This window comes from Mizuhopecten yessoensis, unplaced genomic scaffold (genome assembly GCF_002113885.1).
Source record: "Mizuhopecten yessoensis strain PY_sf001 unplaced genomic scaffold, ASM211388v2 scaffold10821, whole genome shotgun sequence".
Classification (NCBI taxonomy): Eukaryota; Metazoa; Mollusca; class Bivalvia; order Pectinida; family Pectinidae; genus Mizuhopecten; species Mizuhopecten yessoensis.
Genome location: NW_018408738.1, coordinates 1,749,730 through 1,771,462, shown reverse-complemented (window position 1 = coordinate 1,771,462; position 21,733 = coordinate 1,749,730). Strand labels below are relative to the sequence as shown.

The 21,733-nt window shown below is 35.1% G+C and overlaps 3 protein-coding genes across 3 annotated transcripts in view; 2 read left to right on the top strand and 1 right to left on the bottom strand.

Moving 5' to 3' along the window:
* Nucleotides 1-4,506, top strand: part of LOC110462657 (ganglioside GM2 activator-like) — a 12,836-nt gene extending 8,330 nt beyond the window's left edge. Inside the window, exons 4-5 of the mRNA XM_021516726.1 lie at nt 1,215-1,352; nt 4,494-4,506. Of these exons, the coding sequence (XP_021372401.1) occupies nt 1,215-1,352; nt 4,494-4,499 (144 nt within the window). The 3' untranslated portion in view covers nt 4,500-4,506. The remainder of the gene's footprint in view (nt 1-1,214; nt 1,353-4,493) is intronic.
* A 3,592-nt stretch (nt 4,507-8,098) lies between these two features.
* Nucleotides 8,099-16,826, bottom strand: LOC110462656 (aminoacyl tRNA synthase complex-interacting multifunctional protein 1-like). The gene is made up of 7 exons (XM_021516725.1): nt 16,724-16,826; nt 15,651-15,757; nt 14,649-14,762; nt 11,727-11,903; nt 11,361-11,575; nt 9,450-9,618; nt 8,099-8,348 (listed from the first exon to the last, which is right to left on the bottom strand). Exons 1-7 carry the CDS (start codon nt 16,744-16,746, stop codon nt 8,182-8,184), a joined length of 972 nt encoding a protein of 323 aa, XP_021372400.1. The 5' UTR covers nt 16,747-16,826; the 3' UTR covers nt 8,099-8,181.
* Nucleotides 16,827-17,081: 255 nt separating this feature from the next.
* Nucleotides 17,082-21,733, top strand: LOC110462691 (tripartite motif-containing protein 2-like). Its single transcript, XM_021516789.1, has 2 exons — nt 17,082-17,351; nt 19,533-21,733. Exons 1-2 carry the CDS (start codon nt 17,166-17,168, stop codon nt 20,691-20,693), a joined length of 1,347 nt encoding a protein of 448 aa, XP_021372464.1. The 5' UTR covers nt 17,082-17,165; the 3' UTR covers nt 20,694-21,733.

Genomic DNA, 21,733 nt, shown 5'->3' with positions numbered 1-21,733 from the left:
AAATTTCAAAAATCTTCTTCTCAAGACCCAGATATGGTAGAATCAAATACTCTTCATAGATGGAAGGGTCTTAAGGTGCTTTACCAAAATTGTGAATTTCTTGACCCTGGGGTCTTGTGTTTCCCCCTGGGGAGGGGTTAAACTTTACTATAGTTTATGTAGGGAAATCACATTTTGGACCAACATTTGTTTAATTTCCATTGGAAGTAATTCAATTTGGGTTAGTATTATCAGTATTAGGTAGCAGTTTGATAATAAGCACTGACTGACCCCCAGGGGCTGATGGGTGGGGCCAAAAAGGGTCGAATTTACTGAAATTTCAAAAATCTTCTTAAGACCCAGCAGAATTTATTATGGTTTATAATGGCAAATGATACTTTGAATATTACATGTTAATAACTTGATTGGAATTATAACCTTGAATTGACAGTTTGATACTTTGAAAATTTTGAGCCAGCCCTACCCCCAATGGCTGTGGGGTGGGGCTCAAAGGAGTCAGTGTGCTAAAATTTCTTCATTTTCCTTGTTAAGAATCAGAGGTGCTAGTTTCAAATCCTTTTTAGTCTGAAATCTGTATGCTAGATATTGAGTAAGGTGGTTTTATTGTTTTTTGTCACTTTGAATAATATTTCTGTTCATGTTAAAAACAAAATCAACTTGTGTCTGATCCCATTTGTATATTTGCAAATAAAATATGTTTAAATCAAAACATGTATATACATGTATATGCAATCTTAAAGTAAAATCTGAAACAAAACCTATGTGGCTTCTGTAACAGAAGCGAGATGGGTCCAGTATTGTTTTTATTTCATTCTACATAAATGTATACCGACACTAGTATTGTGGAGTCAGCCAGCTCATGATAAAATCTATAGAAAAAATTGCATTCATGCTGCCAATCCTTCAGTTCCTTAGGGACTTTGATTGTAACGTGGCAGAGTGAAAGTACATCAAATGTAGATATGCATGAAGGAAGGGATTTGTGATTGGGGCATTATAACCCCTGCAAACAAAAATTTGAATGCCTAGATAAAATGATACAGGGGTATATCATTGTGAGCTCACTCAGTTTCTCTATAGTTTGATACAAAAGCAGGGTGAAATATTAGCAGTCACTGCCAAATATTGTATTTTAATTTTATCTGCTACGTACTAGGATAACATGTGACAGATATATTTGATTCATTAAACTAAAACATGCACTTTTCTTGTAGAAAACTTACAAGGTGTCCAGTTTGAGTATTCCAGTGAATGCTGCTGCATTCTTAAGTGGAGACTTTAAAGTCAAAGCCCTTGTGACATTTGGCGATGGAGGAAAATACAGTCAGTGCATTGATGTACAGTTCTCCGTTGTAAGTTCATCTTAAAATGTTGTACCATTAAATTGATGTACAGTTCTAGTTGTAAGTTTATCTATAATGCTGTACCATCACCATGATGTACAGTTCTCCGTTGTAAGTTTATCTATAATACTGTACCATTACATTGATGTACAGTTCTAGTTGTAAGTTTATCTATAATGCTGTTATCTTTAATGCTGTACCATTACATTGATATACAGTTCTAGTTGTAAGTTTATCTATAATGCTGTACCATTACCATGATGTACAGTTCTAGTTGTAAGTTTATCTATAATGCAGTTATCTTTAATGCTGTACCATTACATTGATATCCAGTTCTAGTTGTAAGTTTATCTATAATGCTGTTATCTTTAATGCTGTCCCATTACATTGATATACAGTTCTAGTTGTAAGTTTATCTATAATGTTGTACCATTACCTTGATCTACAGTTCTAGTTGTAAGTTTATCTATAATGCAGTTATCTTTAATGCTGTACCATTACATTGATATCCAGTTCTAGTTGTAAGTTTATCTATAATGCTGTGCCATCACCTTGATGTACAGTTCTAGTTGTAACTTTATCTATAATGTTGTACCATTACCTTGATCTACAGTTCTAGTTGTAAGTTTATCTATAATGTTGTACCATTACCTGGATGTACAGTTCTAGTTGTAAGTTTATCTATAGTGCTGTTATCTATAATGCTGTACCATTACATTGATGTACAGTTCTCTGTTGTAAGTTTATCTATAATGCTGTACCATTACCATGATGTACAGTTCTAGTTGTAAGTTTATCTATACTGCTGTACCATTACCATGATGTACAGTTCTAGTTGTAAGTTTATCTATAGTGCTGTTATCTATAATGCTGTACCATTACATTGATGTACAGTTCTCTGTTGTAAGTTTATCTATAATGCTGTACCATCACATTGATGTAGAGTTCTCCGTTGTAAGTTTATCTATAATGCTGTACCATTACATTGATGTACAGTTCTATGTTGTAAGTTTATCTATAATGCTGTACCATCACATTGATGTAGAGTTCTCCGTTGTAAGTTTATCTATAATGCTGTACCATCACCATGATGTACAGTTCTCCGTTGTAAGTTTATCTATAATGCTGTACCATTACCTTGATGTACAGTTCTCCGTTGTAAGTTTATCTATAATGCTGTACCATTACATTGATGTACAGTTCTATGTTGTAAGTTTATCTATAATGCTGTACCATCACATTGATGTACAGTTCTCCGTTGTAAGTTTATCTATAATACTGTACCATTACATTGATTTACAGTTCTAGTTGTAAGTTTATCTATAATGCTGTTATCTTCAATGCTGTACCATTACATTGATATACAGTTCTAGTTGTAAGTTTATCTATAATGCTGTTATCTTTAATGCTGTACCATTACATTGATATCCAGTTCTAGTTGTAAGTTTATCTATAATGCTGTTATCTTTAATGCTGTACCATTACATTGATATCCAGTTCTAGTTGTAAGTTTATCTATAATGCTGTACCATCACCATGATGTACAGTTCTCCGTTGTAAGTTTATCTATAATACTGTACCATTACATTGAGGTACAGTTCTAGTTGTAAGTTTATCTATAATGCTGTTATCTTTAATGCTGTCCCATTACATTGATATACAGTTCTAGTTGTAAGTTTATCTATAATGCAGTTATCTTTAATGCTGTACCATTACATTGATATCCAGTTCTAGTTGTAAGTTTATCTATAATGCTGTACCATCACCTTGATGTACAGTTTGACTTGTCTATATTAAGTTTATTAAAAATTCTACCAATATGTTGGTGCACATTTCTCCATAGCAGGTTTATTCAAAATGCATTATAAAAAAGACGTTAGTATACAATTGAATACAATGTGTGTTACATGTGTGAAAATAGAAAAATTATGTCTATATCTGCAAGAACATATTGATATATCATAACTTACAAAGCCATTTGAAAAAAAATATATTACAAAACAGCACACCTGAAAACTTCTAGCTATTACCGTACATTTTTGTCATATAATTATACCATTCCTTGGATAATGTCTGTAATAGATATACCATCCAAAACGACAGTAAGTTTGCTGACTCCTGACTCATTGTATAAACCTGCTAATACATGCAAGTTTTGTATAAAACATTTTTGCTACCCACTAATGGTGAACACTCATGCCTATATTTCATTTGTCAGTCTTTGAATAATGTTGTCCTGTAATAAGGCTTCACACTGTCATCTTCAAATGCATCCTAGAAATTCCAGGGGCTAAAATGCATGTATATGCCCTATAATGTTATCTGCCCTTGGAAATATGTGTCATGATTAAATCAAAGGCTCTTTACCTGACATGGTTTAATCCTTTGATGAACATCAAAAGAATCCCATGGCAGCAAAACATTTGTATTAACTGGTTTTGAAGTAGGTGGTCCCTCCTCTTTTAACTTCAAAGAGCAGGTATATATATATATATATCAGCATAAAGATTGGTATTTTTTATACCTGGTACCTTAAACCAATCAAATACGAAGCCTACTTGGAGCCTTCGACTTTGTCATGACATATTCCATGGGTGCTGAGAACCTAAGTGAGTGTAACTCCTATGATTTTGAGGTGCTTCCTTCATTAATTTGTTAGGTTCCGATTCATTTTAATTGTTTTCCACATCAGAAATAGAATTAATGCATTTGCAAGGGAAAGACATTTCGTTTTCTAGATATAAATGATGTGAACATCATTGTAGGAAAAGGTCCCTGAAACTGATGTCTGGTGATCATGATCACATTTATGTAATTTTCATTAGGCAATTTTCAAATTGTTAAGACATTCAGTAAACCCTGTGTCTTCACACATTTTGAAAGTAAACTTTAATTACTTGAGTTATATAAGCAGGAGAACCAGCCATTACTCATTGGAGAACTTATGTATGAATCCTAATTGATCTGGGTTTTTTTTTAATTTGATATTTGGTATTGGTATAAATCTTATCATGATCACTCTTTGGTTTTAAACAGTACCTGCCAAATGAATATCTCATGATATTTACCTGGTAAATATTAAACTGTTAAAATGTTCTGCTAGTCATTTATTCTATGATGGCAATCTAATAGATTTGTTTTCTTCTGCAGGCCTAATGTTGACGATGAGAGAGAGAACTAGAGGGCAGAGGCTGTGGAGTCCAGACTCGGCACAAACATGTATACACCAAATTGGATGCTTGATGATCCTGCATCGCCAGTCATCCAATAACACTGGAGTCTCCATACGAGTTTGACTTTATTTAGTGATATTAGTTTTCAAGTTGTTGATCATACTTTTCTGTTTTGCTAAAAAGGTGGTATGTTGATATTTATATACTCCTGACCTGAATTCTGCATGAACATTGATTTTGTACTTTACTCTTTTGCAGTAAAAGATTGGATGTAGATTCATGTACATTTTATTATCCAGAAACCAGAATGCTGCATAAACATTGATTATAAAGTGTTTGCAACCTTTTATATTAATAGGCTCAAATTTTAAAATACTGTAAAGGTAAAGAGGATTCACATATATGGCAAATGCTTGTGTTCAATTTTATACATTTTGTTGTGTTTTAGATATGTTTTAAAAGTAAAGAAAGACATGTTTTAGATGTTTTAAAAGTAAAGAAAGGCATGTTTTAGATGTTTTAAAAGTAAAGAAAGACGTGTTTTAGATGTTTTAAAAGTAAAGGAAAGACAATCAAAAAAATATCTTTAAAGAAAATAATGCAAGAAATATTTGCAGTTTTTTTCTACTTGTTTTTGAAGAAACATTCTTGTTAAATGCTTATCATATTTTTCAAACTTATTTTTTTTAACACATTTGATTTAAATACCAATATTTCCTGGATATGTAAAGAATGTAAGTTAATGTCAATCAGCACATGACGGAAATCCGAAATATATAATATGTTCATTGTCATTGCATTTTCTCAACTGCCACCCTGGAAATCGAGCTGTTCCACTCACTTAAATGCTCTGTATCCATGGAATTAGACAAAGGCACAAGGTTAGCTTTTTGATTGGTTTCAGATAACAAAACTGACCAATTGCTAGGATGATACATGTCCTTCAAAGATTACGAAGGATTGATACCAGACTTCAAAAGCTGATGTGCATCAAATGTGGGTTTTTTACGGCAGTATTATGACAAAAGGATCTGTAATATATTAGAAGCCCTCTCAAAACCCCTGAGATTTCTTGTTCCTCAAATAACTTCAAAAATAAAAAAAATAAACCTGATGTGCGATTCACACTAAAAAGTTTCTTCATAATCTTTTTAAATTGTTTAAATCTTTCGACCTTTGATCTCCAATGCAGAAAATGTGTGTTTTCAGAGCATATGCTATACATACTCAGCAATTGTTTTAATCCCAACCTCTATTTAACCTTTGACCTCAAGATTATGTAATAAATGGGGTCATCAACATTTCCAAATAAAATGTGGGTCACAGGTTATCCAAAATCCACAAAGCCCCACTTTATGTTAAATCTTGTTAAAAAAACGTTTTTGAATGTTGTGTTGTTGTGTGTAGACTTAATATTGTATTTTTGTGTGGGTGTTTATCACGTCTTTATTTTCTTTTTCTTAACGAATCGTTGCAAATACAATTGTCAATACTTAATATAGTTAAATATGTCTAAATGATCTATGCAATCTTCACCATTTCACACAGCACGTTTTTCAATGTCGGCTGTCAAGCTGTGAACAAGACAGCTGTAAGTTCTGGTCTTGTGCAAAAAATCCATATTACTGGTTAACTAACAGTCTGATGATTTAGAAAAGTAACATGTCAATAATCCTTCAAATTAAAATGAACTTGAACTTTTTTTATGGAATTAATATTTGTGACCTATAAAGTTAAGACTTAAAAAAAACTCTTGGTGCAGAAAAGCTGTCTTTTCTAATTACTAAGACATGTAGTTTAGAGGACACGCTTTCAAAGTTTATGACAAGATAACTATTCGTGTATATTGTTTTAGAATTCATAATATATATGAATTCATTTTCTTCACATTTTATGTTTGCTGTTTTCATTTCAATCTTACTTTTTTATTTCGGTACAAAAGATGAATTCCAAATGCTGTAAATTTTTACCCAATATATACATTGTCCGTCATAATATGATTTTATGTACTTTGTACAGTGTAAATATAAAGGACATTTTGTAATGGACCAAAATATTTTCTATTTATTGTATATAATATACAAATTCCAAGATGTATATATACATTTTTTCAGAACTTGTTCTAAAGCTTAAGACTTCGATCTGATTGAGGTTATGATTTTGTGATATAAATGTAAGGTTTATAATATTTAGATCTGATTACTTTTGAAACATTCATTAACATGTTCATTAAACATGTATGTTTAATATAAAAAATACGTACAACCATCTTTTGAGAATAATTTTGTGCCTTTTTCATGCAATCACTTTTAATAAAAAAAAATAGTTTACTTCTTTTGTCTCATTTTTACTTCACCTGGCCCAAAGGGCCGAAAGTGAGCTTATACTGTTGTGTGGTGTACGATGTCTCATCTTTTACACCATGTAAACTAAATCTGCCCATACATTCTCCTCAAAGGACCATGTTGTAGGCGAATCTGAATTGATTCAAGCCTTAAAGCTTTCGAAACCCAAAAGTATTGGAGAACTAGAATTTGAAGCAAATTTTTCAGAACTTCAATCATAGATAAAATAAGTTAAAGTGTGAAAAGAGTAGGAAGATGATATAATTTATTCTACTACCTACATGTGTATTTTTTCAGCAGAGCCATTCGAGATGGATGGACTTGTACAGTGCAGAATAAATGCTGGTCTGTCCTTGGATTTAACATAAAGAATGTAAATTTGGTATATAACCTCTAGGTTAAGCCTGTCTATTAAGTGTAACACATCTTGAAAACTCAAGCTACCAATAGAACAACCACCATTTCACATATTTACGCAACATTTAACTCTACATTTGAGATGCCACAAACTTTTGTTTTCAAACAGCTTTTGTTCTCAAATGCCATGCTTGGCGTTACCTCATTTTTGGCTAAAAAGTTGAGTATACATGTACATCCATGCAAGAAAGATTATACAGGTTCTGTCCCCTGACCGAGACAAACAAAAGATGTTAAAACTGATACTAAAATCCTACCCTTTTGCCACTGCAAGCTTTAAAAGGGTGGTGGATAGGAATGATAGACCATTGTCAGTTTAATGTAAGCACGTGGTGCATCGTGCTACCGAGTCCAGTTTATGATATTTCAGCGAGATGTTGTGTAGAAATATCCCTTGCTATGACCCTTGATAAAATCAAATAGTTGACACTGAAAATACATATTTTAGAAACAACTTTCAAAATCGGCATTTGGACGAGCTAGGCTTCCATATCACAATTCTTCAACTCTTGATTTGCTTAATGACAATTTAAACAACTTTTCATTTAATTATTCCAATAATTCCAAATGATTATTAGAAACTAGGAACACATGTTGTATTTTTGTAAGTGTTCAGGACATCAAATTTGATGATTTACCCATTTAAATGACTGGGTCTTACTTGATATTATTACACATATATACTTGGCTTGAATCTTCTTGACCTTAAATATCGCCTTATATAACCCTCCACCAAATTATCATTATAAAATCACCTGACCAGTAGTTACTTTGCCAATCTATGAACAGTATGGTTGATAGTGATAACATAATGCATATAGCTGCTTGACCATAAAACGGTCCTTGTTTTATTGAATTTTAGGTATGTTTACATAATTCAAAAAATTGCTGATCCTCCAAATCCTACTGGATCTGTACATCACCCAACGTTGGGGCTACAATTTGACCCTTTCCTTCTATTTTTAATGGAGCACCTTTCCAGGTAGCGACTCGATCACCATTTGTTCTAAGGTCTGGCTTCAAGGCCTCCCACACCTTTTTCTTTGGATTTAAAATTGCATCTGGTTCACCTATTAATATAGAAAACATTTACTGATAATAAGTTCTGGTAATTATAAACCTGTAAGCTTAATTTGCTGTAAAAATGTTATTAAAAATCATCACAAATTTAAAGCTCTCAGATGTGCATGTTTTCAATAAGAAATAATCATTGTGGAAACATGACGATTGTATAAAAACTGTTTTCTGGCTTTCTTTACTTTTTCATATCTAAACTGAACACATCCATCACAACTTGAATGATCAGTTGCTTGTATGGTGGAAATACATGTGAGTTAGTGATGTTAAAGGAGATATCATTCAACAAACCTGCAAGATGATGAATGCAATAAAACATCATGGAATGCATGTATAGTATTACTTTAATGAAACCAAAGGGGAATAAGTCTTCTAATCATAGTCACACTATTGTGATTTCACTCATCAACTGATTCAGGGGGCATAACTTCCTAAATTGTCGGATATTGGTGGTTATCAACTTGCCTGAGCTCTCACGGTAACTTATAACCTTCCTGTGAAGTTTGAGATAGCGAGCGAATATCATTTCAGCAATTGAATAAAGGGACATAACTCCGGCAATTAGTTGGACAATGGTGGTTATCAAACTTGTCCGAGTGTTCATGGTAATTAACCTTCCCATGAAGTTTGAAGTGAATCCAAAGAAAGTTATTTGAGAAATCGAGTGGATCCTGTTTCAGCAATTGATTAAAGGGGCATTACTCTGTAAAATGTTAATCCTTTGAAAATTACTACAGATGTTAAGAGGACACTGTGTGCCCAACCGCCAATTTTAATGGGCGTATAACAAAAATTAACATATAGAATTAAAATTTAATGCAGAACTGAAAATCCAACAGAAACGTAGCTTTTGTATATAATGAGACATGCATTCCTAACCTCCTCTCTCTACCTTGATATACATGTAGTTGTTAGTGCCTATTCTATTTCTATATTTCTAGGCTAAGAAATGTGTGAGACTGAAACACTGGTCTCCATATAAGCAAAGTTTAAGGTAAACAAAATTGTGAAAAGATAATGTTGTCTTCCGGTACCTACCCTGGAACAGAAGCAATTATATCTGACATCCAACAAAAGAGTCTGTGTTGGCTTACCTGAGTAGCCTTCAGCCACAACCTTGTCCCCTATCTGAGCTCCCTGGGGTACATTGAGTATCTCCACTTTCTCAGGACTGCTGGCACACATTATCATAGCCTGGGACAGCACTCCCCTCATTTTGGCAGGTTTCAGGTTTAGCATAAACACAGCAACTCTGTTTTGCATCTGTTCAAATATATAATACATACAGTTGTTTCATGCTATATCGGTCAACAGCTAAATTATTTTACTAAGGAGTTGGGACCCACCTGAGGAACAGTTTCCCTTGACAACAGGCCTCATACAGGTAGTCTGGTATCAATATGTATTATATACTGGGAAACCTTCACCCAGCCATTATCACAAGTGTTAATTTCATCCTTTACATATGATTACTACATGTGTGCTTGTTTATATGTTGTTTACTTATGTAAGTTGTACTGATGAATTCACCCCAGTTAAGGAGGGCGAAAAAAGTGGAAGCTTACTGCAGAGAAAATTTCCCAGTGCACAGTACTTTTTGTTATTACTTATCAAACAATGGTTAGTTATCATATTCTCACACTACAGACTATTTTCAAGTGTAACACAAAACATGGTTACTAGAACAAGAGGCCCATGGGCCTTAATGGTCACCTGAGTTATGTAAAAACTGATGTTTAAATCGATGTTGCCAAATGAAAAAGGAATCATTTTGTAACAAAGGTAAATTGAACTACATGTAATGCAAAAGTAGTGTGAAAGATCTGGGTAGTATATGTACTATGTACAAATAGTGGTTCTGTCAGTCAGCTGAATTTTGGTTATGCATCTTAAGACCCTTCCATCTATGAAGAGTATTTGATTCTGCCATATCTGGATCTTGAGAAGAAGATTTTTGAAATTTTAGTCAATTTGACTGGTTTTGGCGTTTACCCCCTCCCCAGGGGAAAACGTGAGACCCCAGGGTCATGATATACACAATTTTGGTAAAGCACCTTAAGACCCTTCCATCTATGAAAAGTATTTGATCTACCATATCTGGGTCTTGAGAAGAAGATTTTTGAAATTTCAGTCAATTCAACCCTTTTTTTGCCCCACCCATCAGCTCCTGGAGGTCAGTCAGGGCTGATATGTACATACCACCAAACTGCTTACCAATGCTGATAATGCTAACCAAGTTTAAATTAATTCCAATGAAAATTAAACAAATGCTGGTCCAAAATGTGATTTCCTTATATAAACTATAGTAAAGTTTATCCCCTCCCTAGGGGGAAACGTGATACCCCAGGGTCATGAAATTCACAATTTTGGTTGACCTTAGGTCATGGTAGGTTTCTTTGAAATTTCTTTGAAATTGGTTAAGGGGTTTTGGAGAAGAAGTCGAAAAAGTAAATTGATTATGGACGCACGACAGACGACGCAGGACAAAAGACGATCACAATAGGTCACTTGAGACTTTCTCTCAGGTGACCTAAATATCCAAATACACCAATCCAAGGACCTGGTAAAATAACAACCTAAGCTAAGTACCATGTCAAAGTACATACTTACATTTCTTGGATCCATCCAGTTATTCCCCTACCCTTACATATAACTGTAATCACCTCCTCCCGAGTGAAATGCTTGACCCAACCAGAAGAAAAATTCTCCTACCATAATATATATACTAACCTCCTCCAGGGTGACAGGCTTGATCCAACCAGAAGGATAATTCACCTATCGTAATATATAAACTAACCTCCTCCAGGGTGACAGGCTTGACCCATCCAGAAGGATAATTCTCTTATCGTAATATATAAACTATATTATAACCTCCTCCAGGGTGACAGGCTTGATCGAACCAGAAGGATAATTCTCCTACCATAATATATATACTAACCTCCTCCAGGGTGACATGCTTGATCCATCCAGAAGGATAATTCTCCTACCATAATATATATACTAACCTCCTCCAGGGTGACGTGCTTGACCAGTCCAGACACGACAGTTCGCGGCTGCTCCTCCCCGACATCCACCTTTTCTATGTACAGTGTGTCTGCATCTGGATGTTTTTCTACTTCTACAATTTTTCCCACACGTAAATCCAATCGGGAAATATCCATCTTTTCTGGCTCAGCAGGACCAGATGTGGCTGCTTTGCCCTTCTTTGACTTGGCTTCACCTGGGTAGATGGAAATAATTCTTTGAGTATTTAATAACACGGTGTCAATTTAACCCAGACCTGAAAGGTTTATGATATATCATTAGTAAATTATCAATGTATTGAATTGTGTTTTATCTTTATTTCCCCACACAGATCCCAGAATTCTTACCAGAATTGGCAGCCTCCTTGCCTTTTTTGTTGGATTTTTTATTGTCTTTGACTTTTTCAGATTGCTCAAGCACTTCTGCCTTCTTGTCAGCGGTTGGTGCTGAGGGCTGGGCATTGGCTTTCGCCTTGTCTACACACTGGGCAACCACTGCCTGGGAAGGCAGGGCAACCTGTGTCACTGAAAAGAACATTTCTCAATTAGAAAGCAAAGCACTGGTTCATGAGTCGTAACAGACTTTTTTTATGGGATGGAATCTATTTTTCAACATTTATGAGGTCATTACAACAATGGGTTCCTGGACATATTCCAATTCATGGAAAATATGTCCAGAAAACCCAATGGTATGACCACATACATGTTGAATAATTGAATTTCATTCCTTCTATTTACATTTTGTCTTGCTTTTAAAGGGACATCACGTGAAAAGGCGTTTTTTTTTAATGAATGTATGTATTGTATGCACTTCCACTTATGTTACCTCGCTATCCCCATATTCATAGTCCGTTCCAAATGTCCAGTTTGACCACTTGAATTGTTCGGGAAAGCCCTGCTAAAAATAGCGCCGATAACGTCACCTGACTAGGCAGTAAACACAAGTGGTGCGAGCGAGATGAAACGGTTTCCAAAGGGGCCCCCAGAGAGGGGCCGTCAGGCAACTGCAACTTCTTACCGCACTATGAAACCAAGTTATATGATTTCTAAGTCCGTATTCAAACTTATTGAACAGTAATTATTCATCATTAGAAGTTAATTGCACACTTGCCAATATTCAGAATTTAAATTTATTTAGCTTTAAACATAAATTTGTTGCCAATAAAATTAAACAAGGGATGGGGCACAAGTTTTTACAATTTATCACAGCCTTCTCCCGTCATACATTTACAATTAAATGTCAACAATGATAATAGGCATAAACATAAAGTAGATATATTTAAATATATATTGAATTTAGTACCGGAATGTGGCCGGTACAGATGGTACGGGGCTAAACACCTTCCCTACACCAAGGGACAAACCTTTCTGATTTTTTTTTTATGTTGCCGGGGCAGAGGAGGCCGGGTATTCATATTAGTACTAATTTAAATCTTGCATGTAAAAACAAAAATAATCGTTTAATTCAGCAATATAATTAAATCATACCATTTTATTGAACCCGGTAATATTATAAATTATGTAAATCCACGGACTTCGATAACACGTATCTCGGTGACCCAGAAAATACGCCGTGGGCCATCACAACAGTTATCCCTTGGAGGGCCTCATGGAAAAATCAAACTAACCAGTCACTTATCCCTTCCTTTCGCATAAACCACTGTATAATTATAGAAACACAAAGTAAACTCTCTCCAATACATGCCCATTAACATATTAAACTAAGTTCATCTGTGTTCAAACTCAGACAAAGATACTAGCGAGCTTAATAGTTTTAGATATTTATTCATAACATAAACAGCGCTAGCATTTCTGTCGATTCCATTTCAGCTTAACCGGCTATCCGGAAGAATACATGCACCGTACTAACTGCTACGGCAGTTATTTTCTCCTTTGAATACTGCCCACCTGCAATAATGATTCCGTAACGTACTCCTTGCGCTATCTTTTGACCATTTGGCAACTTTTCGTTTCGTAGCTGACACGGTACAACACTTTTCTTTCGCTTACTTCACACGGCCAGTCATTTTGTTTACAAAGAAATGGTGTGCTATGCGCATGCGCTAGTAGAGGGAAATCCCTGAACAAAACGTTGGTCAGACAGGTAGAAATACCGATGATTTTCTTAGATTTAATCATTTTTATGAATCTATTTCAGCCAAATTCGATCGTTATTTTCCATAAGGAGTCTCGCTTGATATGTTTATGTAGTATTTGAAAAAATGACAAAAAATAAAGTTACTTCACCGTGATGCCCCTTTAAGTTATTGAAGCAATTACGAACACAAATTATACAGCTTTCTAGGTACAGTAGTTTTCTTCATTTATCATGGTTTTTGCAAGGTGTTTACCAATTGAAAAACGACCCTGTACTTTATTTTCCCAACTGGATAAAAAAAGCATGTTTATACAAGTCTGCCAGTTGTCATATGTGCAACGTTCAAAGTGTTATATTACCATCCATGAAGGAGCTTTCAAAATCCATAAATAACAAAAATTTGAACAAAAACACTGAAAAATGATGTGTTTTTACTGCTCTACATAAGAAACAGCTTGAGGAACTTTTTTGCTGATCACCTTGCAGGTTTTATTTTCTGTACATGTGGGAACACTGATGATATTTCCCAATTTTTTGCCAAATGCTGATGATATTTCCCAATTTTTACCAAATGCTGATGATATTTTCCCAATTTTTGCCAAATGCTGATGATATTCTCCCAATTTTTGCCAAATGCTGATGATATTTCCCAATTTTTACCAAATGCTGATGATATTTTCCCACTTCCAGCTAAGGGGCCTTTTACCTAAATAGCTTGATATACATGGGAGCAGTGAAGTAGAGAGAATTTTTCTGTTAGAGGTCCTAGCAACAGCGTGACAACAAAACAAACAAAATGTTGATTCAGTTTCAAAATTTTGTTTTTAGAATATCACATATATCTACTTTAATAATACCCAATACTGTTTAATATTAATTTAAACAAGCATAATGACAATGCTCATAGAGTGGTTTAATGGTGGATGGTAAACAAACTATGCATGACGCATTATGTAATGCAGCCTGACAATGTATCAATATACAATGTGATGAGGTCGTCTGTGTTAAAAAAAAATTTAATGTCATTTTCACTAATAGGTCCAAGCATCCAAAATGTGATTTTGAGAAGAAGAATGAAATACCCTATGCAATGAATTCCTGTTGGTACATATATAGCTTTCTAAATTGTTACGTTTTCAAGTCAACATAAGAAATTTAATTTCTGTACATACCTCCATTTCTCACTTCGGAGAGAACAAGCTGGATTTTTAAGGCATCAATTTCCTTTCTAAGCTTTGCATTGTCCTGTTGCAGTCTTTTTTCCTCAGGTTTACTTTCAACGACAGCTAAAAATACAACTAACAGCTTAAGATTCTTCATTCATATAGTCTATAATGTGATATCTATGGTTGAAGTTACACAACCTTTTCTACCCTACCTCACTTTTTAATAACCGAATAAGCGCTCTCCTTTAAGCAAATGTAAATTCATTTGAAGTATTCTGTTCAACTTGTCTTTCTACTTATTTATAATTACTAGGTATGTAGAAGTCTGTCTTGTTAAGAAAGGAATGAAGTCATAAGATTGATGATACTGTATCAGAATGGGTAAGACAAACAGCGGTAACACTAAAAACAGTGTTTAATTTCAGTTTAGAGGAGAATAATGTACTTGCAAAGACATATTTAAAATTGTTACATTGATATTTGATTTTAGTAATCTAATGTTGTATCTTGTAATATGTCTGAATTATATACGATCTACTCAAACAGCTTTCCCAAGACACAGACATCAATCAAGTTATCTCTTTGAATAATCATGGTTGCAGGGAAGACAAGTATGTCCCCAATCCTGTGAAATGGCTACATGTAGTACAAGCTTAAAATCGACTGTTAACACCTACAAAATGAAAGTGGGTTGGGGAATACTGGATCAGGTTGTAAATACCATTATACTTGTAGACACGTATCACTCTATTGGATCTATCATTCCTTCGGGGGAGGGGTTCAACTGTTCCTTCCATTTAAAATATATAAAGTACTATTCCTTCCATTTAAGATAAATAAAGTACTATTCCTTCCATTTAAGATAAATAAAGTACTTTTCCTTCCATTTAAGATAAATAAAGTACTATTCCTTCCATTTAAAATATACATGTATTTAAAGTACTGGTCATGATCAACAATACAATGGCAAACTACATCTAACAATTCACAGCCCCTTTAATCACTTACCAGCCTTATCCTTCAAAAGTTCTATGGTAGCTTTCAGTTCAGTGATGATTTTCTCTGCTTCGTCAGCTCGTTGTGTTAGTCGCCGCAATACTGATGCAGAAGCCATCCTGATTTAGTTTCAATGAAAAATGTGTTTGTAATCAATTTTACTTTCTTTGGAACATAAAAATATTGAACTTGTACTTGATAACAACTGGAATGAAATAACGAATTCATTTGTTACACACAAAATAATAATCCCCTTGTATAATTAGTTGTTGAAATCTTATAACTAACCAGCATCTACTTATTTTAGAAAAGTTTAAAGCTTTCTGGATAGAGTGCTTTAAGCTTACAGTGAAGTTACAATACATTCTTCTTATTATCATACCATCTGATGTCCTGTTTCACAATCACATATATGCAATTTTGTCTTAAAAAAGTCAAGTGATACACAATGCAGTGGAATATATATATATATACTGTATACAAGACATCTCTGGCATGGTGATTCTGACATCACAATTTAACCGTTCAGAGTTGCTGTTTGCCATCATATGACACTAGCATGCGCACTTGTCNCCCCTGAGAATTTTCTTTAAAAATCATGTATTTTTACCATTTTCCTTAATTTTTCCCCACTTGAAACATTTTTTTTATTGTTTTGTTATTGATCATTTAATGTAAATTCGATGTCAGATACCGGTACATGATATAGCCTCTAGTCAGTCTTGATACTCTTCTAGATCTAGAAGCAGTGCTAGTTTTCTACAATTATGTTATGAATAGTGAGAGGACTATATGAAGTAAAGGTTTGGCCTACTCCTATAAAATAAGAGGCCGCTGGTCGGCTTTTCTTCTATCGGATATGATTTTGCCGACTGCGACGCCTGTCAAAAGTATCTCGCCGTACGTGTAAACCTCTAACACTGTTGGGAGTACGGTTTGGCCTACAGTAGAGACTAGCTACCTATCTGAAAAACAGTTCTAGTTCTCTACTGATAACCATGACAACCATACACTACTTCAATCCAAGGAATAATATGCATGCTTAAATGTCACCGAATGTAAATCCAACAACATGTTTAAATTACCTTATACTACCAAACAAACTCATATACAAGTTTGATCAACTTTCATAAGACGAGTACACGTTTTTGAAAAAGGAAGTACGTGAAGCACACTAAATTCGGAATCTATATCCGGGATTGAGCATTAAAGTTTTGCTTTAAACAGTTTTGAAAAGTAATGGACAAGTCAAAACTATAATCGTCATCATTCGTATGCAAATGAATGATCAGAATAAATATAATTTGTATCTATATAGGTGCTGATATAACGTTTAACTACAGGGTAAAACGTTTAGGGTATTTTTTTCCATGAGCACCCGTTTCCTTTCGGGTTACCTTTGGACTAGACGTACTTCAAGATAACATTCATGAAAAATCCCGAGAGTGCAAATCATGTGACAAGAGAGGAAGGATCATGTGGCAATGACCGGGGATGTAAATAACCTAGCTAGTGACAGTGAAGGAAATGGCGAGTGTTAGGGTTGCACGAGAGATCCAAGACAGCTTCCTCACATGTGCAATATGTTTTCAAACGTTCGTTAAACCGAAAGCCTTACCATGTCTTCACACATTCTGCGAGGGCTGTCTGCGTGACTACATAGTGAGTAGGTACGAAAGTACTGGACAGTTCCCGTGTCCGGTATGCAGACAGGTAAGTCATTTATATATAATTACTGTTCATGTATGATCGTGGGTCAACGCTAAATTATGTTAAAATAATTCGTTTCAAAGCAGAACTGATTGTCATCACATGAGCGAGCATTACATTTAATGTTAGCAATTGATATATACATTGTATAGAGGAAATAGACAGACAGATATTCTTTATTTCCTCTGATAAGAGATTACATGGTCTTGTTGTTTTTAACAATTTACAGCATGAACACTACATATTTACATAATACTACAGTTTCTTACTGTATTCTTCAAACTATGCTCAAGAGCTGTTCTGGAGAAGTATGTTCATTTCTGTGAACATCCCAGCAAGTTTGTCACTTAATTATAGCAATTGTCCCATTCTCCATCGTCCAAAGAAATATCGTTCCTTCCACCAAGAATAAATGAAAAGTTTTCGTCTTCCTCTACCATATCGTATTATACATATTTTGTATCGCTTATAAAATTAACTATTTGTTCCAGCAAGATGTCTCGACTTTTGAATAATGTGGGATCGACCTTATATTGTTTCAGATTAAAACCACATTTTCGGTATCAATGTGATATTTTTAGTCTTTCTTTGAAAGGCTGTTATGTCACAAGTTAAACCATACAATTATCAACTTTCCTCGTCTTATTTGACTAAGTCTCGCGTTCTTTTTTTATATATACATATTTAAAAGACACCAAAAATGAAATGACAAATACATAATGCCTTAGTGCCAAAAAAGAAGCCAATGACATGGACCAAATGTCATTTAAAAAAGGCATGCACAAGTTAGTTATATTCTTGTAGAGTATTTGACACGACACATTTTAGGAATAGTCTTGTGTCCCCTGATTTGTAATCGGCCTGTGCGTGGTGGTAAAAACACGAGCATATGTCAGAAACAGGTTTTAGAGTAATGCTGAATTGCATAAAGCAAATGTGCACGAAAAGAAATTGTCCACTGGATTGTTGTGCTCTAGATTCATAACGATAATTTCTAAAATATCCTTATATATTTGTGCAATTGTGCCACTTCACATCAACTAATGAAATTTAACTGGTATGGTTAGAAGCGTTTATTACAGTAAACGCTATGTATGGACGGTATAACACCGCATATATATTATGCCTTATCAATTTCCTTTTGTTATGTATTTATTTTACATTTTTTTCAGAATTCATGTAAAGAGAGACACACAATGTAAATAATGCACTCAATATGTAATGACGGCAAGTGTTGTGACCACAGACTTAGATAGCTAATTCCGTGGTTGTGAGGTATTCAAATGTTTATTCATATTATGAAATGAACAAATGACCGAACAAGATACAATCATGGATGTATATATAAAATTGTCTTTGACAGAGATATATAAAACCATTAAAGATCTACAAACCGTCTCTGCCTTGGAGCAATTAACTACCACACCATCACAATTCAACAATAATATGTACATGTAGCGCAACTGCAGGGTATATATATATTAGCAAAAGCTTTCCACATTTGTAAAGCCCAGAGGTCAACACTGAAATATCCCAATTAAGTGTATACATCAAACACATGTACATACCTGTGTTTGCACAGTGCGCATTTTTATGTTATGCTGATAATACATTTGTATTTCTACAATCTGATATACAACTACGTAATTATTGTCACGTGAATCATGCACAGTACCGCCATTGTTCCAGATGCACTAACAGTACAATACATTACTAATGGTCCTGCTCAATATTTGATAGTATGTATTGTAAAGTCGGTGGATTCTCTTCAAAATTAAACGAATCTGACATAAATTCAAGCTTGATGCATTCTCAGAAGTATGATTTATCACTAAGGCACACCGTTACTTTTGTCACTGTTCCATTGAAGTTATTCTGTATCTGCTTTATGTCATCAAATAGTAAATATACAAAATGATTTCGCCCTTGTCTCCGTGTGCTTTTACACTGTAGGTACATCAGAACAATATTCAAAGAACACGCATTTTCTTGTTTTCCATATCAGAATAACACATTAGAATGTTTCTCCAACTCAACGAAAGCCAATTTCGAACACAGAAGCCGCGTTTAGTTATGAATATACCAGCTCGTAAATCCCTTTCTTGTTTGATGTTCCCGTTGTACCAATAACGTCAATAAATCAAAATGACATACTAGTAAGATGTTTGGACATGTTCTTTGCAGGTGATATACACTCCTTACAATGGGGTGGTCGACTTTCCCGACAACCATTTCATCAAGAGTCTACGGGACACAGTGGAGGTGGACGGGGAGCTCAAACACTTCGCGGAATCCACTGAGGTCACGGAAGATGACTTTTCAGTAAATGTGCCTAGCTCTGTCAAAGAACCTCTCTTGGGTGCTTCCAGTCACCATATGTCGCATGGTAAGAAACGTCAGGCAGAATTCGTGAAAAAGTTCGGAAGTTTTGGAATGGAGGCGGAACAGTTTGTTCAGATTTCGGGTATGGCATTATCTCCCCTCACAGACGATATACTTGTAGCAGACTGCAGCTTGAACAAGATTCTGGTGTATTCCTTAAAAGGTGACTATCGTGGTGGGTTCGTCTGTGATTGCTCTATACGTGACATATCAGTCACGCGGTCGGGTTCCGTACTAGTGTCGGTCAGTAGGGCGGGTTCCGCCATATTGCGAGAGTATGGGTTTGACGGGAGGCTGATGGCATCGTATGGCTCGTACCACAAGTACGAAAACCCATTCGGAGTTAAAGTTGCAAGGACAGGGAAAGTACTCATAACTAGTTTACAATTTAATACGCTCAACGTTTTCACAGATAGGAAACGACCTTCGATCAAATTCGGATCCCGGGGGAAAGGACCAAACCATTTTCTGTTGCCTTATTACGTCACAGTTAATAGTCGGGACGATATCATCATATCGGACAGTGGTAATCATCGAATCAAAGTCCACAAAAATGACGGAACGATACTCCATTGTTTTGGGACACAGGGATCCAAAGATGGCGAACTATTTTACCCAATGGGTGTCTGTACTGACACAAACGAAAATATTTATGTTGCCGACGCAAACAACTTTCGAGTGCAAATGTTCTCACAGAAAGGCGAGTACCTGTCAACCCCGATCGCCAATACATATGAGTTAGGTGTAGACGTGAAGCCCATCAATGTGCTCTATGTAAGAGACAAACTCTTCGTGAGTTTCCGCGGAACAAAGTTTGCCGAGGTTCATGTATACCATTGGGATGTATCTGGGTATAAAGCGCCAGTGAAGAAAAAGAAAAACTCGGTATTTGCATCATGCTGTTGCTGTGTTCAGGATGAAAAGCCGTCATATGACGACAGCTACGGTAGTAGTTGGGCATAGTCAATATTTACGTGAAGGGAGATATTTATGCTTAGGAAATTTCATCGAGTGAACACTTAATGTGTATTAATATGCAGGGCCTATTTGGTACGATGATAATACTATACTTTCTTCTATTTCAAAAGTTTCCTGCAGGTTAGTATATTTTAATTATAATCATGTTGTCAAATATCACTCGCTAATTTCACGTTCATTCACGAAATATATATTTTCTTAAACTGGGATATTTAATGGAAGTGACATTCGTCCTGGTACGTTAATAAATGATTTCAGAAAGGAAGTCCGAAATTAAGAAGAGATTAATTTTCCGATAAATTCTGACTAAATCAGTTTGGCATCTATTTGTGTTCTTACTCTTTTGTGGTGAATGAAAATCGGATTGACAACATGTTCGTATACCAGAGTTTGGGACAAAGTTTTACAGACTGTTGTTCGCTCACTTGATTTCTTGAATATTTCATGACAAAACTGAAGACACGCGATTAGCTATTCGGCTGGCATCCTCGATATCCAGGTGTTAGGCTCGGCGAAAGTGAGCATAACCCCTGGATATCGAGGATGCTTGACTGGTTTCTGGTGCATAAACTGATCCGTCGCTATAGTCTGATGCATGTCCTTTAAAGAGGAGCAACATCAAACTTGTATAGCCGGTCAATTTTACCGGTACACCACCGCACGTTTTGTATGTACAACATTTATCAAAGGACCAATCTAGTCATCTTATATAATCCACAAGGCCGTGCACGAGGAACCGTCGATTCTGTCATGTTTTTATGACATGTTCCAGAGGTGCAGCTAGCGCAAGAGAGCGTAATCCTCGGAATTTCGAGGAAGGATATGCTCTTTTTGTCAGTGTCACTATCAAATTACGTGCCTTGTGAATTTAGTTCATAAATATTTACCAATTAGTCGTGCATGTTGATCATGAATTTGTGAATGCTTTAAAATATACACTGTACATTTTGACATACAGTTGGAAGGAGATAATTCAGAACTATATCAATGGAGAGAGAGAGAGAGAGAGAGAGAGAGAGAGAGAG